Genomic DNA, 22,216 nt, shown 5'->3' on the forward strand with positions numbered 1-22,216 from the left:
ATGAAAGCACAGAACAGAAAGACTGCAACCCACCCTGTGAGGAGAGCACACACATTCCCTGGCTCCTTAAACTCCAGTTGACTGTGCAGGAAAATGCAAATTCTATATGTGATCAGATGTGCTTTGTCTTATTTACTGTTGACAAGGCCTTAGAACCACTGAATAAGAGAGGTCAACAAAACATGGGAAGGAGCCATGGATGGGGACAAGGGCAAAGACTCTGGAAGTATTTTAACTGATGGTTCTGATCCCAACTGAAGGGCAGTCCTGTTTTGGGTGCCGGGCCTTAAACAGGAATGCTTACTATAATGCCATGGCATTGTGTTCTAATTCCATGTCCACATGTTGTGAACAACGCTATAACAAACTACAATGTATTTTCAGTAGACTGCAGTGTAACTCCCTAAGAGAGCACAATGAAATGAAAGGATGCTTAAAAAGTAAGCTGAGCACGCCAGCTTCTCCCTTCCATGAATTCCTGCCCTGATTTTGTTGTTGCAGTTCTGGTAGAGCAAATGGTGCTGTGTTAGAGATGTCAGTGATGATGACTGCAGCAGAGCATCAAAAGAAGAGATTGCCAGAGAGTTCATCTGCTTGGCTGTGACCGTCTGAGACCAGTGTCGATGTCCACAAAGGATGTGTGAACCCAACTTAAGAGCTTACCTCACTTTAGTCATCTAAATCACCTCCAAAGCCAGTACAGACAGACTGGCTTCTCTAGCGAATGACTGAATCCATCCTAAAATAACCAGGCACTCAATGCTTCTTTAATCACCCGTCTCCACAGTGCCTTTGGAGGAAACCTACATCAGCAGCTCAAACTCGACTGAGTAAGATGAGATGAATTTTGACGTGCCAGAACTCTGCATGAAAAGATCTAACTCATGGTAGAAGAATAGGAAGCGAGAATAGTGCCTCCTAAGCTGTAATTTTATCACCTGTGAATTTTTACTTTCTGCCTGTGATTTTAAGAGCAAATGTGGCTCTTGTGTTCTTCCTACATCAATAAAAGACAGTAACTCATAGCAGCATTTCACAGATGTTGAGAAGACTAATTAATTAATGTATTCTGAGCTCTGTGCAGGTTCAAAATACTTTTACCTCTTCCCTTAGATCAATCAAGAAGAGAAAGTGAAAAACCTATCAGTCAGCAGGAAAACGAACAGCATTTTTCTTCTGCTTGGTTAGATAATTTCCACAGAGCAGAGTAAGAAGGCAACTGAGGGATTGGGTGTGTTGAAACGCCCCTCAAACTGCAACATTCCTTATTTAGTTTTGTTTTTCTCTGAATATCTGTCATTTGAGTTAATACAAGGGACAAAGGAGAATCAGCTCACTTGTAAGGAATGAGTGGCATCCTGGCAAACAGGAAAAGAGCTGTGCTGCATTCCTGTTCATTTTCTCTGCTGTACGTCTTGTGTGATCCCTTCTCCCAGATACATTGTTTGAAGAAGCTTTATAGCCTTTTTTGATGTATACAGTCCTATCAAGCTATCAAAGCAGGCAATGTTTCTTGCTGAACCTGTCAGCTTTCTTCCCTAATACCTAACTTGCAGGTAGAATAACTTTTTTTCCCAGTGCAATGTGAATTGAATGCTAGCAATACACACATGATGTTGGTTTTTCTTTGTCTGCATCATGGCTTAACTCCAAAAAAAAAATACAGCAGCATTAAGAATGTATGCTCTCAACCATCCACCAAAAAACAGACAGGGAAAATTGTTTTTAAAACATCTTCGCTGTTGGAGGGAAATTTCTTCTACAAAAATGATATGTTAGCATTAAGTGAGTATAGGCTACTATATCTAAGTAGCAAGTAATGAATGCTGATATTGTGAGGGAACATTTAATTTACTAATGGACAGTCTGAAGGTAAACCGTGAGGATGCCTTCAGAAGGCAAAAGCATGTGTATTTTTTGAGCAAGATTCAACCTCTGAGAAACAAAGGTGGCTTTTGGTGGATGTGATGTAGAAATGCGCTGGAATGCAAACTAAGGGTTAAGAAAACTGCTTATGAATAAGACAAAAGAGATTTATCTGACTTCATTTTGTGTAGACTGTTACTAAGAATGGTTTCCTTTCAAAAGGAAATTTAAGTCATTTCGTAATGGAGATCCATTTTTCTGTAGGACACTTCTGGGAAAAAAGAAAATCTATCAGAAAAGTAAGTGTTTTTCTGTCTTACTTTATTGAAGTTCTCCATGACGTCAGGATAATAAATAAGATAATCCTAAATCATTGGGTAAATTTTACTGTACATGGCCTTTTGGTACTCACAATGAGTCTGTTGATGTGAACTTGCTGAGGTAACAGTCCCAGTGCTGCAGCCACTCCTTGGCGAAATATCCGAAGCAATGTGATATTCAGCTTGTTTATGTCCATTTGCAGTGTCTGAAAAGCAAAACCAGTTCAAATGAACTCCTTGCTCAACACATTCAGTTCTAAACATACCTGATCTCTTGGATGCTCACTAATTGTTTTTTGGTTTGTTTGTTTTTTTTTTTTTCCCCTCGAATGAAAATCAATGTAATCTACTTGTGGTGCAATATGAAACAAATCTAAAGGAAAATGTAAGCATCTTAAACACTGCTTCTAGCAAAGTACTGCCTTTTCTCAACAACATTCAAAGTAGATTCCAGACGTTTTCAGCTAAATTCCTCAGCCAAGTCACAGTGCTCAAGGTAACACAATTGCTGCATTGGAAATGAAAGGCATTGAGCAGCAATCCACCCCAAAGAATGAGACGTTGGATTTACACAATGAAGATTTGCTTTTTTATTTTTCTTAAGAGTTTCTCCCTGCAGGTAAAGAATCAATCATATCTAGTGAAATTACACACCTTTTATTTTGATTATCAATTTCTGAGATAAAGCAAACAAACAAAATGAAAGCATTCCACTTGCTTGAATTTCCCAAACTTCATCATCTCAGGCAGAGCAGGCTATAAATCCTTAGCTGAGATGAATCAAGGCAATGAAACATTTTCTGAGTCAGAACTACCATAAAATTTAAATATTTCCTCAGGTTCAAATCCTTCCTGTGAAGTCGATGGAATTTTACCCAGGAAATAATTAAGCTTCAGATCTTTTTCCCAGAAGACCCAGATATCTCTGCATATGACACGTGGTAGCCAACACTCCCATGTGGCACTCTTTGGACCCTTTCTTGGTTTCTGTGTCCTGCTTGTGGACAATACACAGTGGAGATGAGATGAGAGGAAGTATACTGGATAGTCTCAGGTGACCTACAGCATTTCTGGCAGGGCACTGGCTCAGGAACTTGTCAGTTTCTGACTGAGCCAGCTGACTTGAGCTGAAAAATATTTTTTATTTTTAACTTTCTACTTAAAGCCATAGGGCAGTTTACTGCTTTGAGGAGCCAAGCAAGGATTTTTTCCTTCCTAACCAGAGATGAGGAATCAGTTACTCTAATCAGAGAAAATTGAATACCCATAGGTCAGGCACCACATCATGAATGTGGCTATGAACAGAAAGAAATATCAGTTTTCTCAAAAAAATCCACAATGCATTTTGACTGCTGTTATTTGGGTGATTATAAATTATAATGTAAAACTGGAAATAATTTGCTTTTCTCTTTTACTATCAATTTGATCCTTGCATTGGTATTGTTTTTCATTTTATTCTCTTTTATTTCACTTTTTTACACTAAAGGGGTTGTCAGGTCTTGATACATCAGGTAAGATCTGCTCTTAGCATACTCACGTGCTTTAATTTAACTGGAAGAATTACAGCAGTCCTCACTTTCAATGACCCTTCCTACCTTTGCATTTTCAAAACAGTCTCCTTGTTTCCTCCTGAATAAGACATCATGAGCAGCCACAAAACTGCTTGAGCTTTCTCACTGAAACAGAGGAATGCGCTGAGAATAGAGACAGACCTTCAGCAGGCCTGAGCACTGCTCCTGCTGTGGGTTGCAGTGAAGCTGCGCCCACATAAAAAGCTGACAGCCCAAGAGATCTGGGATAAACGAGAAGGGGAGCTGCTGCTGAGGCAGGAGGGCTGTTGTGAGAGTCCTTAGACGTCCACCAGGATGGAATAATGAGGGAGAAACCTCTTGTCTGAGTCAATGACCCTGAGTTACAGGGGTGATGCTACCTGTTGTTACTGAACAAAACCAGAAAGAGTAAAATCAAATACATTCGCTTAAGTATATATAGGTATTAGATCCCATTAACTGAGATGCTGCTACATAGCACATTAAGAGCTCACTGTCAAAGACACAGAAATGAAACATCCAGAAAAATATCCAGCTTCAGACAAAAGATAAGATGTTAAAAAAGCTGTAAGAAGGTAATACCCGCCTAATAAATTTAACACACTAGGATTACAGTCCATCTTATCCAGGGACAATAAAATGTTGTGAAGTTTCATTATCTTCAGGAGAATCCCATTTCCTTCTACCTGGCCTGAATTTGGTACACCATGTCCTATAACAAATAACCATAAAAGACTGCACGGTTTATGTGTCTCTGTATAACTACATACATATTATCCTTTGTGCTTCAGGGAAGACAGAAGAGCATAGCACTCCACTGCTCCAAATTCAGCCTGCTTAGGAAGTTCACCTGGCGATTTTAGGACCCCTTCAAAACACTTCCCAGAACATCTTATTTTCTGAGGTTGGCCACACTGTGACATGGTGGAATGGCTGAAGGTTGCATGGAGAACTAGTGTTTGTTCACATACCAAGCATAAGTCATTTGGATGGGCACATGTGAGCACTACCTGGGCAGGCTGCCAGTCACACAGCACAGCTCTACAGCAGCTTGCAGCGTTGGGAAGAAATTTATCCTTAAGCCTCATCTCAACATGCTCCCTATGCAACAGTAAAGATTGTGAACATTCATAAAAAATAACAAAATGAAAGCAACAAAAAACCAACATCCAAGAAGTAAACTGGTAAGGAAAAAACTTCACATTTTTTTTTGTAAGAGCTTTGCCTTGCTGTATGTTGAAGGAATTCTCAATTGCTGATGCTGCTGTGAAGCTTAGTTTCTTGGCAATGACAGTGAAAAGTAGGTAAGAAGAACACAGACTGCCCTTTTCCACATCAGGCAGCACAAGGGAGTGCATCTGTCGCTTTTTAATCAGGAAGAAGCCTAGTAACCCAGAATATGCTACTTTGGGAATGGGATTTCTAACTGAATCAGAGAAAACCAGCTTCTAGAAATGCCAGACGGGACCATGTGAGCTCCTTCACTACAGCAAGAAGCATATCAGTGCTCTGTGCTCTTATTCTCTTGTTTGTATTGGAGTCTTAATAACAGAGCAGGAATGGACCAGACTGGAGACACAAGTTCAGCATCCTGTGGCCAACTTTGGATGCTAATGGAAAATGACAGGAACAAGGCAGGAACATACTTTTTTTTTCAGGTTACAAGAAAAAGAGGACAGAAAAGAAAAAAGTTCAAGTCTTACCTATTCCCATCAGTTAAATGTTTCTAAAACATTTTAATAATGTTTTCTTTGAGCACAAATTTAGTGACTAAAATAACTGGAACAAGGTTATTGTGCCATTCTGATGGCATAGCTTGATACCATATTAACCACAGTCCATAAAGATGGGATTAGGGTAGAAAATTGATACTGGATGAATTGCAAAAGCAGCAATGCCTGCACAATAGACAAACAGAGCGAACAATCATGGAGAGAATCATTCCTAGACTGGGAACCTGCCTGACTACCTACAGAGTATAACTGCACAAACAGAATCATTAGATATTCTAGTACTGCCTGCAATAACATGTGATATTAACCGCTGTAAAGTAAAAGCATAGCAGTAAACCAAGTATTAGCACAGCTACACAAGGCATGCCTTACTGTGGTACTCCAGTTGCTCCTTTTGCTTTGGAGAAGCAAGGGCCGTACATCCCAGTCAGACAGCACCAATCATTTACCCCTGCTCCTCTGCAGTGTTTACCACCTCTTACAGCCCACTCCCCAAGGAGCTCACACTTCTGGGTCTGCTGCCTCTGGTGGCAGGAGTGACTTGCAGAGCCCAAAGGCAGGTACACCAGAGCACTCAGGTCCCCTGGCAATTACAGATCTGAATATTGCAACTGTAGCAACAGTTTCTAGGTGTATCTGATCCAAGAAAAACAGGCAGCTGAAAAGGAAAGAGATTTCTGCTGGTAGTGGAAAAGAGCCCTGGAGGAGGAGATGGGTGGTTGAAGGGGGACAGGATAAAAATGTTAGGGTTAGGTGGGCTAAAGTCAAGGCTGGGGTTAGAAAGAGAATTTCAGAAAAGACAATACAGCACAGAAAAACCACCAAGGACCATCCACAACCAAGATACTACAGGGACTCTTTGATGTCAAAAGAAAAAAAGACAGATATCACGAAAGGGACCAAAGTGTAACTCAGATTCTAAAATAATATTTTTGTCAACTATTACAAGAAAAGCTCAGAGACACTTCCCTTTCTTATCTCTTCCTTCTCATCAGTGGTGTTGTTTCTGTAATGAGCTTTTAAAGACACCATTCCTTTCCATATATTGGCTACTTCAGTTTAAAAATCCTCCTGACCCCCCCACTACAGGGGTTTTCTCAAACCTTCAGCAAATCTGAAAGCATAGGAATAAACAACAGTCAGGAAGGAAGGAACTGTAGACTAATGCTTTCAGAATACTTTTTATGAGGAAAGCTTAAAAACAAACCAGCAAATTTTTCAACCTAAACCAATCCATGATTTTACATCCTAAGAAATTCTTAAAGTACTGTTGTTTCATGACAGCTATTTGAGTCAAGGGTAGGGAAGAAAAAGCATTCTCTCCAGCAATGATGGTCCTGCTCCAGTGGCTTGTACATGGAGGAGGGGATGAGTGCTGCACAGAGAGGTTGAGGAAGGGCAGGTAATCATGAGGACTTTAAGATAGGGTAATTGTGCCAAGGGAGGTTCAAGTAGAATATTGGGAAAAAATTCTTCTCAGAGACGGTGGTGAGGCATTGGAACTCCCAGGCTGCACAGGGAAGTGGTGGAGTCACTGTCCCTGGAGGTGGAGTCCCTGCACAGGGAGATGTGGCACTGAGGGACATGGTTTAGTGGTATGATAGTATGGATTGATTGTTAGACTAGATGATCTTAGAGATCTTTTCCAACCTTAGTAATTCAGTGAACTGCTGTGAACTTCTACACAGGCCAGCATCACATAACTAGAGCAAAGCACAATGCCAACACAAGCCCCAAAGACACCCTGCCTTAAGCCAAACCTGTGGTCAATGTGGCTTTTCCTTCTCTCCCATTTACCACTCTTCCTCTATCATTATTTTCACCAAGAGGAGAAACCTGCTTATGAAATCCATGTCACATTCTGAGTTATGGCTGTAAGGTAAGATAAAATTGTTGAGAAGCATTTTACCTGCAGTTCGTATAAATTGTCCCAAGAATAAAATCAGTCATTTTTGGTGATTAAAGGACTTTCATGTTTCTTATGTATTAGCAGCTGCCTGCAGTGACCTACTGAAACATTCACACATTATATATTTCTGCTGCAACACAATGCAAATACAAATATTGAGAAATTTAAATACTTTTAAGGTTAAAGAGCAGTCACTGAAATACTGTGGGGGGGAGCCTTCACTATTCTACAAAAGCACAGTGAAAATCACCTGAAATAGTGGAAGAATTGCAGGCATGTGTTTGAGTTTACAAGAACCAGTGCAGAGCATTGATAAATGCCCTACAAATCTCTCTCTTGCTCTGCCAGGTCTCCATCCTGACCTGTAACGCACTGTTGGGTAAGTCAAGCAGTTTCTGATGAGGAGACAGCAAGGCTGCAGAATATGCTAATATGTGGAAAAAAAAAAAAAATCCCAGATTTCAAATGTAGACTGCAAAAATTTAAGCGTCCTTGTCCAAAAAGCAATTGGGTGATGAGAAAAAGAATTCTAAATTGGTTCCATATAAATGCAAGAAAAAGTGGTAGGAATGGGATACTTAGATTGCTTCAGTCCTGATTACTTCAGAAATTACTGAATTACTTCAGGATGTCTATTTGAATGCTGCCTTTCAAGATGTGACATTGCACAGTTTCACTCACTTTTTTTAAAAAAAAAAAAAAACCAAAAAAAACCAAAAAAAACCAAAAAAACCCCAAAAAAAGACAACCCATAGAAGATTCTATGGAAAATCTTTTCTTAAAATAAGCATAATATTTCCCAGATTCATGCATTTCTTATACAGCCTTAAAGAACGTCTTTGACTCTCATAATATTTCATGAAAGCAGATAATTTTTTTTTTTTTTTTTTTTTTTTTCATATTATAAGCCCTCTGAAAAAAATTATAGGCAGAAGTAACACTCACTGGAAATATGGAGGCAATCTAATCAGTTAACACAACTATACAGTCTCCTCGCATGCTGATTTTCAAGTACAGGGGCATTAAAATATGAACAAATAAAAATGTATATTTATTTCACACACTGTAATTAATCTATAGAGCTTTTTACCACAGGAATTTACTGAGGCAAAAAACTGAACAAGAGGCAGAAAAAGAACAGCATGTTTAGACAGATGTGAAAGTGATCAGTGTGACAGAAAACACAGACACTACAGAATTATGATACAACTGAAGCCACACCTTTAAAAAACAGAAACCAGAATGAATCCTAATTAAATGAATCATAATTTAGTTGGTGGAGTCATCATCCCGGAAGGTATTCAAGAACTGCGTAGATGTGGCACTAAGGAACATGGTTCAGTGGGTATAGTGGGGATGGGTAGATGGTTGGACTAGATGATCTTAGCTTTCAACTTTAACAATACTATGAAAGGATGAGCCCTTCAGTCTGTTCTCAGCGGGGGCTGACTTGAGGCCAGAGTACTTCAGTGGCACCCATGGCTTCAGCTAGCAAAGTGAACTGGGGTAGGTGGGCAATGTGGCAGAGTTTGTTCATCTCAGCCAGGGCACAGATTTACACTTTCCAAAGGAAGAAGAATCAGTTTCTTTAAAGACATTAATTGATTTGGGGCTGGTTTGACCAATTCTTTAGGAAGCGCCAAAATAAGAGTTAGAAGGTCTCCATCTGTGGTGTCTGGCTTCTATCCAGCATTCTCTCACTAGGATTTTACATGCATTGGGCAGTGAGTCAGCTATAGAAAGACTCCATGACCTTCACGGATGATTAAAGTGTATGAGAATGCATTCATCCTATTAAGGATGAAGTTTGTTAATGCCTCTCTTCACAAGGTACGCTTTGATTTCTAACAGTCCCATGTCCTGCATTAATCTCTGGGCTTGCAGTCTCCTAGCCAGAAGAAAGGCTCAGCTATTTCAGTGGCAGTTGATGCCATTATGTCATAAGACAATGTGGATGTACCAATCAGATCTGATGTTAAGACATAGAATATTCTTGTATCTATCTTCTGATAGCAATCTCAGAAGGTAGGTTATTCCATTCTCCTTATTTCTGAGTCATACATGCTATTACTCTAACACAATTTGATATAGTTAGTGGGCTGACAAACTGAAAGATTGGGTCAGGCTGTTGTAACGTGATGGAAAGTGCAGCACTGACAGCAGAGTAGCAAACTCCTAAACTACAGCAAGAGAGGACTTGCTCAAATGCAACAGCCATAGGCAGAGAAACAAAGAAAATAATCTGCTTACCTTTGAAAGGCCTCAGGTACCCGGGAATCTCTTTGCCTCCACTGCCAACCCTTAATTGAGGTCTGGGAAGGGCTGGATCCATCCCTTCTGGTCACTCAGGGGCATTGCATGCACCTGAGCTCCCTTGGGTTGGCCCTGCCTTCCCACCAGGTGCTCAATCACTGGGTCAGGCTGTGACAGCATTTCTGCTACAACTGTCCTCAGTGGTTACTGCATTCACTTCTTCTTTACCTTAAACCCTTTCCTGTGACATCATTAATGCACTAATCATTCATTATATATTTGGAGGACAGAAGGTATGTATGGTGTCTCATCAACAGTCAGAGAACTATAGCTTGTATGAGATTCCCATCCATAGCCCTTATAATAATTGTATTCACAGTACAGTATAAACATGTGCAAAGCCCAGTAAAGGGAACAGGACATTTTCTAAGTCAGGGAGTTCTAGAATCCCATATCCTAAATGTTCAGTGAAATGTATGCTTGTCATTGCTGAAATGGTGTAAGAGAAGAGAGGGATACAGGTTAGAAGCAGCTTTATCATTAAAAGTATTAGTCCCAGAAGCTCCCTGCCTGTGGAAGCCCTGCAGGAGAGGGGAGGAGAGGGGCAAGAGGCTGCCCTAATGCTGTTGAACCCCACTGGTGATTTTCTAGAGTTTCTTTGCAACAGAGGGAATCTTCTGCTTCATCATGTGGTGAAACATAAGTATGTAGTGGTGAAAGAATCCAGTGTTCTCCCATGTGTGATGATTTCTTTAAAAAACTATTCACAAAAACACTGAATCTACTTTAGAGAGTGCTAATCTGTGAGCATTTGCAATTACTAGCAGGAATGAGAGACCAGAACTTCGCTGAGCCTCTAGCCTTAGGAAGTCTCCCTTGGTTTATCTGCGTCAGTTCCATGCCTATAAAATAGGGATGTTAGCACTTGACTATCTCATAGGAATACTGGAAAACTAAGTAGATTGATGATGGGGAACAGATACGTAGGACTGAACTTCTCAACTTCTTTTATATTTCACAGTATCTCACCAAAAAATAACTCTGGTCTTTGTTTAGCTGTGTGCTACATTTCTTCAAGGACTGGGATTTACTTTATCACAAATGATTTCAGCATTCTTAAAGTAACAGCTGAATTAAATTTCAAAGCCGTGACAGTTTTCTTGGCTTTTTCCTTCCTCCATCCACCTCTCCCTGCCCTTCTCCCTTCTATTCCCTGAGACTGTGTTAGACAGTAGAAATGGCCAAGATGGAAAAGCACAAGGCAATACATCAGGAGGTGAAAACATCAGGAGCTGAAAGAGCTCAGCTGAACACTATTTCAGCCTCTTTGTTCTTTGAGGCACATGTATAATGAGCTCCATAAAATTGTCCTATCTGTCCCTTTTGAATATTACCCCCCAAAAATAATTCTTTCCATTACAAAAGAAATGCATGGTGCTATTATGTCCAGTAAAACTTTTATGCACAGCATGATTGTACCAGTCACATCCTATTTCATCATCCCTAGGTCAGCAGTAATCCTCAAAGCTAAAAGACCCTTCACGCACAGCACTTTTTAATACGTTTGTTTTTTCTGTCCAATCATTAAATGTCTAGGTAGGGCCTGCCTAAAGATTGAAATGCCAAAGAACCAGAATTGACTCTTCTTGCTCCTTTTGTAAAACCCTAATTTCAGCTAGTTTTATGTTTCAAATAAATTTTAGTCACTGAAGCTTAAATTTCCATCACAACTTTGTAAAGCGGTTCTCAATAGATCAAGATCCCTTCCAGAAAAACATCAGTCAAAAACAAACAAACAACAAAACAAAACAGGATTGTCCTTCTGTTTATCTTCAGATTTTTAAATGCGGCTTACAGCGGACTGATTATTTAACCTTGCATACTAATGAAGAACGAAACTGGAAACCTAAGACAATAAGGCAGCTTCCAAATTCTTCAGGAACTGATGCAGCCAAAAGACTCCCACTGACTCACCCTCCTTAGTAACCCTTCTCTTTGCTCTGAAAATTAAAGACAGACTTCAGTACTGCTCACATCCTAGCTTTCTCAGGCCTTTGATTTCAAAGGCATTTGTTATTGATGATTTCAGATGAGCAAAATCTGCTTGAACGCGCACTATGTTACAGAAGAAGGGAATGTTGTAGAAAGAGGCAAGTACTTTCTGTTTTTTTCTTTTTTTTTTTTTTTAACATAATTATAGTTCTCTGCTGTTCCTGGGCATCATAAAACTTGAAATATATAAGAAAAAAAATATATTCTGAAGATACTTGACTGTATTTGAGATATTTACACAAAAGACTCTTCTTGTGGGGTTTCTGCATTGTGTGACTGCTTGTGTCTCAACAGAATCTGGACTATTTGTCCACCACCACCACAAAGATTTTCCAAGCAATTCTGTTGCCTCAGCTCTTGGGAAATCAGCATTTTGGTTTTTTTTTTGGAAACAAACATCCAGCAGCAAGTCCCTTTTAGTGTGACGCAACTCGGCAGTATTTTGGGTCTTTATCTGCTTTCAAGTTTTTGCTGAGGTTTGTATATAGTTATTACCATCACCATAATCGCACACAATTGGAATAAAACATACCTAACTGACTGTCCTCTATCTACTACAGCAAGATGTAGGTGCAGACAGTACATGGCACGCTTGTCACTTCTGTCATTTCATTCCTTTAACCACGAACTTGAAGTGAAACAAAGCAAAACTCTTGGTCACATGTTTTTTTCTTGGACAAAACTTGCATTACTTTGGGTTTTATCCTATCATGGTTTCATGTGCCTAGCTGTATGTTTCTACCTCAGTTTTGACAAAACTATTAATGATTGTGTGTGATCCTATAAGCTCAGAGTCTAGAAAGCAGATGAAAAGACAATCCCATGGCTTTGGCAGCTGTCTCAGGGTCTTTGAACTCCTGAAGTTGCTGATACCAAATGTATCTAGAGGCTAAAATGTATGAATTCCCTCTGAGCAGCTGTACAGACAGTACTGAAAAGAGAAGCTATGGATTAAGGGAAAACACTAACTCCAAATCTTCAAAGATCACTAATGCTAACATCAATATCATACTTCTGATGAGAAGTTCCAGGTTTGAGTTCATAGCTTTGGAAACCTCACAGCTATAATATGTCCCAAATGTCCCAATGTAAGCAAGTTTTCTGACTGAAACATTGGGAACGAGGTTCTGGAAAATGATTTTTAGTCTGATTTGGGATACTTTTGTTTAGAGACGATTCCACGTGTGAGATAAAAACGAAGCTGTGATGCTTTGTATAATAGCTCTAAAGTGACTGGGAGGCAGAGTCCAATTCATGCATCTTTAACTTCTTTCTATTATAATTAGGGTCAGAAGAGCATCCTGTGTAAGCTTTTTAAAATGGGCAACACAGCTGTAAAACTGAACAACAGAAAATGTTTAGAATGGGAAAAATGCAGTTTTTCCCTTTTATATTGATAACTGATGACCATTAAAAGAGAACATTGAAAATTGTTTACAGGCATTTCTCTCATTCTCCTACATACATAAAAGCATACAAGTTAAATTAAAAACCATTTTTTTGTATCCCCACTACCAGCTGGTTTTTAGAATAAATAGTATCTGTGAGTCACTCTCATATTACAACAACTCCCTTACCCTCTCAAAAGAATAAGGAATTTAGCATTTTGAAGAGTGCAGATTTCTTATCTGCAATCATTTCATGGATGTCAGACAAGTCTTCTGTGATTTATTTGTTAAAAAAGCGGTAGACTTTTCTTTAAAGAATTCATGAATATAGTTTAAATATCAAAGTCATCTTGCAAATTAATTGTTTGTTTTGTACTTTGCTCACCTTGGCCTTTAATCTCTTCCCTGCCCTCTGCTATTCCAGGAGTTTTGTGAGTAAAAGAATGAATGGAAGCTCCCCAAAGCATTTATGTGATACTAATGATTCTGCTGGCTTAGCTTTTTAGTCCTTTCCACACTTTCATAATTAGAGAACAATGTTACAGCATTTTAAATTCATTTGTCTGATGTGTTTTCTGTTTTATTATTCTTCAAATTTTTGTAGTTTTCTGATTTTGGTTACTGTGTGAATGCTTTAGAACCCTTTATAAAGTCCAGATTTTGGCCTCTGACAATTCTACTTTCATTCAGAAAAGTAGCTGAGCAGCAAAGTAATTCAGAAAGAAGTAGCAGTTGTAAATTTGGTGAGTGGGAAATCCTTTTCCTTTTTTGCTTATTACTTTTCAACAACATTCAAGCATGCAAGAAGCAATCTTCCAGCTTTCCCAAAGTGACCACCATCAGTGCCATTTGTGTTTGTGAGAAGAAATACTCAGCTTCTCAGAAGCTGGATGCAGGGCTCAAATCCAAAGAGATTCCTGCATTACACGTCACAGCAAAACAGGCTGAGTCTTGATGGCATAAGGGTTTGTAAACTTCATTAAAACCTGAGATGTCTATGTTATTTCTGGGAAAGACAGCAACTGATTAGGAGATACAGTGATAAAAGCTAATAAAATGCTATATGCCTTCTATCTGAGCTAGTATGCAGCTAAAGCAGGGCATCGATTTGTCAGTGAAGGTGTGTACTTAAGTTCAGAAGCTAAGTTCAGTATAGGCAAATCAAAGCAAAAAGCCACAAAGTCTCAAGAAGAGTGAAGGAACATGACTTGAATCTGTACGCTTACATTTTATACCTTTTTTTGACAGCATCATGCAGAGAAAGACAACAGCCTTATTGGAGATTGGTCATTGGTGCCAGTTTTTACTACAAAAGAGCTAATGGCACCAACTAGTTCTCAGATTACTTTCAGAACATATCTCAGTGATCTGTCATTTACAAAGTCTTCACTCATTTAGCTGTGATACATCAGAAACCTGTTTTGCAAAGGGTCCTAGCCTGCAGACACTTCTGGGAAAATGCACTGGCATTATCCCACTGCAATCTGTGAGAGCCACAGGTCCTCGGGCACCCCTGCCCCCAGTACTGTGGCTCAGTACGGCTAAGCCTGCCCAGCTTCTGGCCACAACACAGCAGCAGATTCGTGGGATCCCACCACTGTTGGACCAAATGTGCACTATGCTCTCTAAGATGCATGTTGGAAGAGCTTCATTCCCCACAATACTCTCACTTCCTACACCTCTGCTATATTTTCTTTTCCTTTTCTGCAGTGCTGACAAATCATTATTTTGGACTGTTTTCATGGCCCTCCTCTAAAGACAGAGAAGCCATACATAGTGCAGCAGTCTGAATATAATATCCATTCACCCACTCCCTTGGCTGCTTTGCATGGCAGGGCCCATACCATACAACTCAGGATGAGGGCGTAGTCCCACTGCTTTATCCATAAGGATCACCCACCAGAGGTGCATGGAAAGGGTTCAGCCCCATTTCTGCCATAACACTGCTATTGTGGCTTTGCATACAACAGCAATCCCAGCTTCTCCAGACCAAGGTGAATCAGCTGCACAAGTGCAACAGGTCATACACTCACAGAACCATAGAATTGTTTGAGTTGGAAGGGACCATTAAAGGTCATGTAGTTCAAATCCCCTGCAGTGATCAGGGACATCTGCAGCTACATCAGGTTGCTCAGAGACTGGTCCAGCCTGACCTTGAACGTCTCCAGGGATGGGGCATCCACCACATTTCTGGGAGAGGGGTAGGAGCCATCTCACAGTACTTCTAGACATCCAGATACCATCTCCAGAACTTGACCAAAGGAATGGGCTTTGGTCTGCTTCTTCACGACAGAGAAGCTGTGTTACCTCAGTTAAAAGCATGGGAGTTGACTGCTAACATAGTAGCTGATTGCCATGGTCATGAGGGCTGGCTGGGTTCATCTGTTGTATGTGGACTTATAAATCTCTGCCCTGCCTTTGTTCTGAGTTACAGCTAAACACAAGAAGCTTGCTTTGCCAGCTTTACCATTAGATTTTGTGAATGGAAGTGGAGCTCATTTGACTAGCTGAGAGCAAGCTGAAATAAAAATAATAGATGATGAAATGGAACAACCTCATGCTGGCATGAACAAAGAAACAAAAGATTAACTAAATGGCTGTTACAGTTTCTCATTTCTATGATCTTTTTCCCATTAAGCATAACACTCCCAGAAAACCTCTCAAAAATTAAATGACTGGAGGGAAAGGAGAAAAATAAAGCTAATAATCAAGATGATCATTTTCTAAAGGAATTGGAATGTTTCAAGTAAAGCAAACTTGAAAGAGAATGCAAGAAAGCTAAAATATCTTAAATAATCTTTGCCATTGTAACAAAGTGTTCTCAGAATGTAATTTTTTTTTTCTCCCAGTTGATTTTTTCACAAACTGGTACTGCAACAAATGAAAGAAATAAAATCAGAAATGTTAAACATGACAACTGAGACACTTTTGCCCTCAATTTTTAATCTATCTCTTCTCACGGGAAGGAAAAATATATGAGGGAGAATTCTTTGTCCAGCTCCATAAATATATGCTTTATATTTGCTGTGTTAGACAAAACCTATTGAGTAAAACCCATCTTATTCTATACACATCATATTTTCCTCTCATCAACCCCACCTGCCGTATTAAACAGACCTATCACTGCCTCTCTATTACCTTCCAGTATTTATTTTTTTTCCAAGAGCTGATCAGACACTGCTGCTAAGGTCACATTCACATGCATGACTTTAAGCATCTAATTTTCATCTCCCAGTTATCAGTCTTTATCAGGCACATTTACAAGCCAGGTTATAAAAGAAGATGGCAGATCCCATTTACACACAGCCCCAGCTCCTCAGGTGCTCCCTAAGAGAACACTGTGGGCAGGTGATGGTTCCTCCGGGAGGAGTGTAGGAAAGGAATGCTTTTATTTACCATTACAGATCTTTGCAAACAGTTTATTTGATTTCTTCCCCTACTGTTGCATACATCATATTTCCTGGGATAGACAGGCATAACGCAGTCCCGTATAGCGTCTCCTCTGCTAATTGCAGAATTGCATTCAGTCTTCCTAAACAATTTCAAACACCCAGTGAGGGTTTGTGTTGTGGGTGGCAGGGAGAGTGGGCATATAAAGGAGAAAGAACACTTTAATTCTCAGCTTACATTTGTAGTTCCTTCCATGTGGGTACAATGCGAGATTTAACGGTGGGGTCTAAAGAAATGGAAATGCATCACAGCAAAGGGATGGGTCCCAAAACTACGTGCAAGGTGAGGATTTGGACACCAACCCAGAATTCTGGGCCACTTCCCTTGCTTTGGGCTTTTCCTTTATACTGACTGCCAGAAGATGTTGGTGCTCTAACTGTAATAGAGATCAGCATTGCTATGATTTGCATAAATTTCAAAGCTTGGAAACAGAGGACTGCCTGCATACCACTTTTGAAGAGCAGAGAATCTGAGTTTTTTAATGTACTTCATCAAGTATGCTCTTCTTATTTGAAGAAATGGTGTTGTGTGCCATTAAAGACTATCCTGTTTCATAAAGAATCAATTTTGCACTTCATTGACATCATCACAATATGTGACATAACTAGTACTAAAATGCAAGACAAGCATTTAAATTATTTGCATAAACTGAAAAAAAGATGGAATCTTTGTAATGTCAGCTTGAATGTGGCCTTTTTTTTTTCCTAATGTAACTAGAAGTCATATTTATAACTCATCAGTCTTAAACTGATTATGGATTCTGAGCTGGAATCTTGCAACTTTGAAGTTCTTAAATTTCACTGTTATTTTGTATTCTGTCTCTTTTCCTTTAATTATCTTTTTCCCTTATAATTCATATACAGATTAGACAGACCATAGTGCAACTCACAGATGAAAAAGTGCATTTCTACATACAATAATGTTGAGATGACTTATTGAAAGAAAGAAGAACATAAATCTACACAAGGAAGTTGATATATTTTTTCATTAAAATATGTTTGTCTCAAAACTGTTGTGAAGCTGCTGGTTGACAGTCTTTATGTAATGATGGAAGATTTCTTTTTAGACAAGAGACTTCTAAGGCTATATACCTAATATATTTGTGCACTTCTGTGTATTCACATATCCTGTACAAAGGAACAACATAAAGTCTAATTCACTGGTAGAGCACATGCCTGTCTACATTTGACTGAAGAATTATTACATCTGCATTTAGAGAGAAGCAGCAGATCTGTTCTTGTTTCAGAGCTGTAATAATGGGAAGGTAGATAATGAGAGTTGGTACCAAGAAGCAGGCTTATAAACTTGAAAAGCGTAAAGGCAACTGGGAATTCAGATTTCAAATTATCAGTTCAGTTTGACTCCTCAGTGGGAATACTACTCATCTGTTTCTCCAACACTCAAATTTCACTACTTAAACTCAGAGAAAGGGATAATTTCACACCATTAGTGATATTTACACTTCTGTAATTCCATTAATTTTCTCTTTCTGGATAAGAATTCTCACTTCACAAAACAGCTATAAATCAGTTTCCTAAAGAGCCTGATAATGAATATAAGCTCGGGCTTGAACTACCTATTTAGGTACAGTGCACAATCAGTTGCAAGCTGACCTGAATTCTGAGAACAGTGACTGTGACAGCATCAGTGCTCCCCCAACCTGAGTCACTTATCTCACATATTCCACAGGTCCAGGAAAGACAGTCTGTCCATGACAGATTCAACTTGTAAATGGTTCTGCTGAGTGTGGCCATGATTTAACAGCCCCGTTAGGAGTGAGAGAGAAATTCTTCATGATCTACAAATATGTCCTGGCCCTCTAGGAATGCCTGCTGCACTGCTTTCAAATCCAGAGAGTGCTGACATGTAGACATTCCCCGCTTATGAAAATCCAAAGTGCTTCCTCATGAAGAAAACTGCAAAGCTTGTGAAAAGACGAGTCCTTTGTTTCATTGCATTTCTCTGAAGGCAGTTAATTTTCATCCCTTCAGAAAACCATGTAAATACTATAATGGAAAAAAAAAAAAGAAGAAGAAGAAGAAAAAAGAAAGTTTATGAGAGCTGTTGGCAAAGGCTTAAAGGAAGAAAAAGTATTTATGAATATCGAGAGCCAGTAGATTTAAGTAGGACATTTTGCTTTTGTTTAAATATCAGCAGAGATACCAAACTGGAATGGTAAAATTTTTGTAATGTCAGAAGAAAGAAAGAATTCTAGAGATTTCTTGAAGGATGAGAAATCAATAGAGGATAGTAGTATGATGTATTTATTCGATTCCAAAAGAGATCACATTGGATGTTGATAGAGCAAGTAGAAAAGCAAACCTGTAAATCTGCTGGAACAGATGACCTCTTTGAGGAAACTGCTCTTAGCTCTGTGCCAGTCAACATTCTTACTAGAGGTGTTTTGAGACACATGGTCGTGTAGGAGCTTGGAGATAACTCAGAGAACGTGGGATAAAGTAGGTCAGATGCACGGGGTGATTCAGATGTCTGAGCAGCTAAGTTTATCGTGTACTTAAAGTCAAGACAACACAATTCTTGGAAAAGAGTATGTAGTTCACCTGCAAATAAACCTATTTTTAAAAGAAGTGACTCAGAAGGTGAGTCAAGGCTTATATTTGACAATCAAACAGATACTCCCAGGAGAAATGGAGGCTATGGGTACATGAGTACAATCCTTGCTCAGCCTCTCAAATGAATAGAAGCTGTATAACCATGTCACAGAAGTTGTGGCGTATGGTTACTGTATCTTGGTAACCAACGGAGAGAACTGTGTGCAGTCTGTCACCTTCTACCTCTTTTCAACTCATTAAATTCTTGCTGATGTTCATGACTGGGAGCATGAACATGACCACAACCACACACATCCATAGGCAGCTTCTTTTGGACATAGTAATTTTGTAACTCTCCAGCTGCTTCCAGTTCTGCAAACACTTACTGACTTTGTTTCTGTTAATGAGCTGAGGCTTTCCAGGTGACATAAAACACCTGAGGGGCAGCCTGCACAGACTGCAATTAACTCCTGGTTCCTGTTTCTGTTATTTAATTAGCAACATCAGTTTTGAACAATACACATACTGATCACAGAAAATGCAGACAATTGCAAATCATAATCAAACTCCAATTTCTAAATTACATGCTGAGGATAAATTATTTTAAAGTAAAAAATAATGTAAGTAAAACTTTTTATCCTGTGTGTCTACTGAATATGCTTAACATCTCCTCACATTTAATGATAATTTCTACTTCTGTCTAGGTTCAGGGTGTGCATATAACAATCTCATAAACATTCTTCTCCTCTGCATAAACCTCTGTACATGTTTTCCTGCAGAACAAGCAATAATACAGTGAGAAAGAAACCATGAGATCACCACTGACTGTTTTTACTACTCTGCTCAGAGGTACATTGAAGAGGGAAAAGTGGCTCAATGGTTATTTGGTGCTTTAATGTCCCTGTTTTACTTTGGATCCTATTTCACCTGTCTGCAATTAATAGGTGTTGCATAGTTACTGGTCCACAGTTTTAAGGTGTAGTCCACAAATGCATAACCATAAGTACTGAAGTAAATATTTATGCCAGAAAAAGCTCTCCTTTCTTTCCTATAATTATATAAAATATAAGGGATAGAAGCTACAGCTAGACTAGACTCACACTGTCTTTCTGGACTAGACCTACACTGCCTTCCATGTCATCAAAATGGGGAAAACTGAGCTTCTGAAGTAAGCTGCTGGTCTTACTTTACAGAGGCAAGAGACCGCAAATCAACAAATGCTCCAGGTTTCTGTTGGGCCCGAAGTAAGATGGAGCTGGAGGAGAAGTGCAGGTACCTTTGGCAGTGGAAGAGGTTTGATTCAGGCAATAGCTCTAGGCTTCTGCTGTACTGGAAATTCTGTGATTGTAAATGAAAGGGATTGTTATTTCTGCCCCGTCCCTGGAGGTGTTCAAAGCCAGGTTGGATGGGGCTCTGGGCAGCCTGGTCTAGTATTAAATGGGGGAGGTTGGCAGCCCTGCATACAGCTGGGGGGCTGGAGCTTGATGATCTTTTAGGTCCCTTCCAACCCAGGCCATTCTATGATTCTATATGGAGCACTGCTGTTCACACAGAGAGCAAAGTCCACACTACTTAGCCTGGAGAAGAGAATGTTCAAGGGACACCTTGGCCATGTGTATAGATACCTGATGGCAGGGAGATGACAGAGTCAAGCTCTTATCCGTGAGACCCAGAGATAGGGCAGGAGACAACAGGCCCATGGTGAAATACAGGAAATTACACTTTCACAAAAACTTTTTTTTACTGTGAGGGTGATCAAACACTGACATAGGTTACCCATACTGGCTGTGCTGTCTCCATTCTAGGATGAAATGGAAAAGGTCCTAAGCAACTTTCTTTAGAGCCCACAGCGTTGGGCGGAAGCCTGGAGCAGACAATCAGTAGAGGCTCTCTCCAGCCTCAAGCATGCTATGGTAAGAAATCAAACACATACAGTCATCCAGAATCAGTGGTTTTGTTGTGTGCATAGTACCTGTACTGCAGACTTACAGCAACTTCTCCCCTAGAGGAAAAACTGGAAAATAATTTTATGTATGGAAGTAACACTGACATTTTCCAAAGGGAAAAAGTAAAATTGGTAAAGCAAGTAACGTTAAAAAAAGTTTATTTGAATAAGAAACTCTGGCTCACTATTTAAGTGCTTGATCCAGATCATTTTTCCAAAGCTACAGGGTTGATGACAATAAAACAATAAGAAACTTACTTTTGTATCTAATATTAAACAGCTGTGTTTATGAGTAAACACATGGCACAGAACTGCCAAGAATAAGGGTGGCATTTTGCAATCATTTTCCAGAGCAGCTGTTGTGATCACTCAAGGAATGAGTGGTCCTATTAACTTCCAAAAAATTATTCATGTATTCAGTGCTATGCTTCAACATTTTGTTGCTGAGCTGCTTATTAGCCCTTACATTTTATAGAACACTTACACTAGGATCATGGACAGTGCATGGTATCCAGCAACAGTCCCCATCACTGCTCACAAATCTGTTATTCATCTAATGCTTTAAGGAGGAACGCTGCTTTTTAATATCACTTCACAGCGTGACATTTTCTAAGACATGTATTCTATTTCATGCTTATTTGTGCATAAATGCGCATGAAATCTTAAAATAGCTCTCATGAAATAAAATTAAAACACTACTTAGGCTGTGACAGCGATTATATTTGACAACAGAAGCACACAGCCCTACTGGTTCTGCCCAGATGTCCATCTGTCCCCATTGTGCATCTTGTGCACGGCTACAAGTAGATATAAAGAGAAGGATAAAAACAAGGCACACATGTGAAATCTTTCCCCTGCTTCTAATCCTGTGTCAGACCACTTTTGGCTCAGAGGATTTCCTGTTGTCTTCCTGAACAAGAATCATCAATAGATCTCCGCTCAAGGTACTTGTATGGTCTTTCTGTGAGCCTGGGAAAACTTCTTGCACCCACAGAAATCTTCGGTAAGGTCTATTGCTCACTAGGTAGAGAGCCACTCTCTTCTCCTGATCAGATCCTAGTGCCTTCTGAGATGGAATCACAGAATCATAGAATGGCCTGGGTTGAAAAGGACCACAGTAATCATCTAGTTTGAACCCCCCCACTATGTGCAGGGTGACCAACCACCAGACCAGGCTGCCCAGAGCCAGATCCAGCCT

General features: G+C 39.6%; 1 protein-coding gene across 1 annotated transcript in view; it reads right to left on the minus strand.

The window, feature by feature from the left end:
* The window catches only part of PTPRR (protein tyrosine phosphatase receptor type R), a 145,040-nt gene that overhangs the window by 68,150 nt on the left and 54,674 nt on the right, over positions 1–22,216 (minus strand). Inside the window, exon 3 of the mRNA XM_048941154.1 lies at positions 2,279–2,392. Coding sequence (XP_048797111.1) covers positions 2,279–2,392 — 114 coding nt within the window. The remainder of the gene's footprint in view (positions 1–2,278; positions 2,393–22,216) is intronic.

The sequence above is a fragment of the Lagopus muta genome, chromosome 1, assembly GCF_023343835.1.
Source record: "Lagopus muta isolate bLagMut1 chromosome 1, bLagMut1 primary, whole genome shotgun sequence".
Classification (NCBI taxonomy): Eukaryota; Metazoa; Chordata; class Aves; order Galliformes; family Phasianidae; genus Lagopus; species Lagopus muta.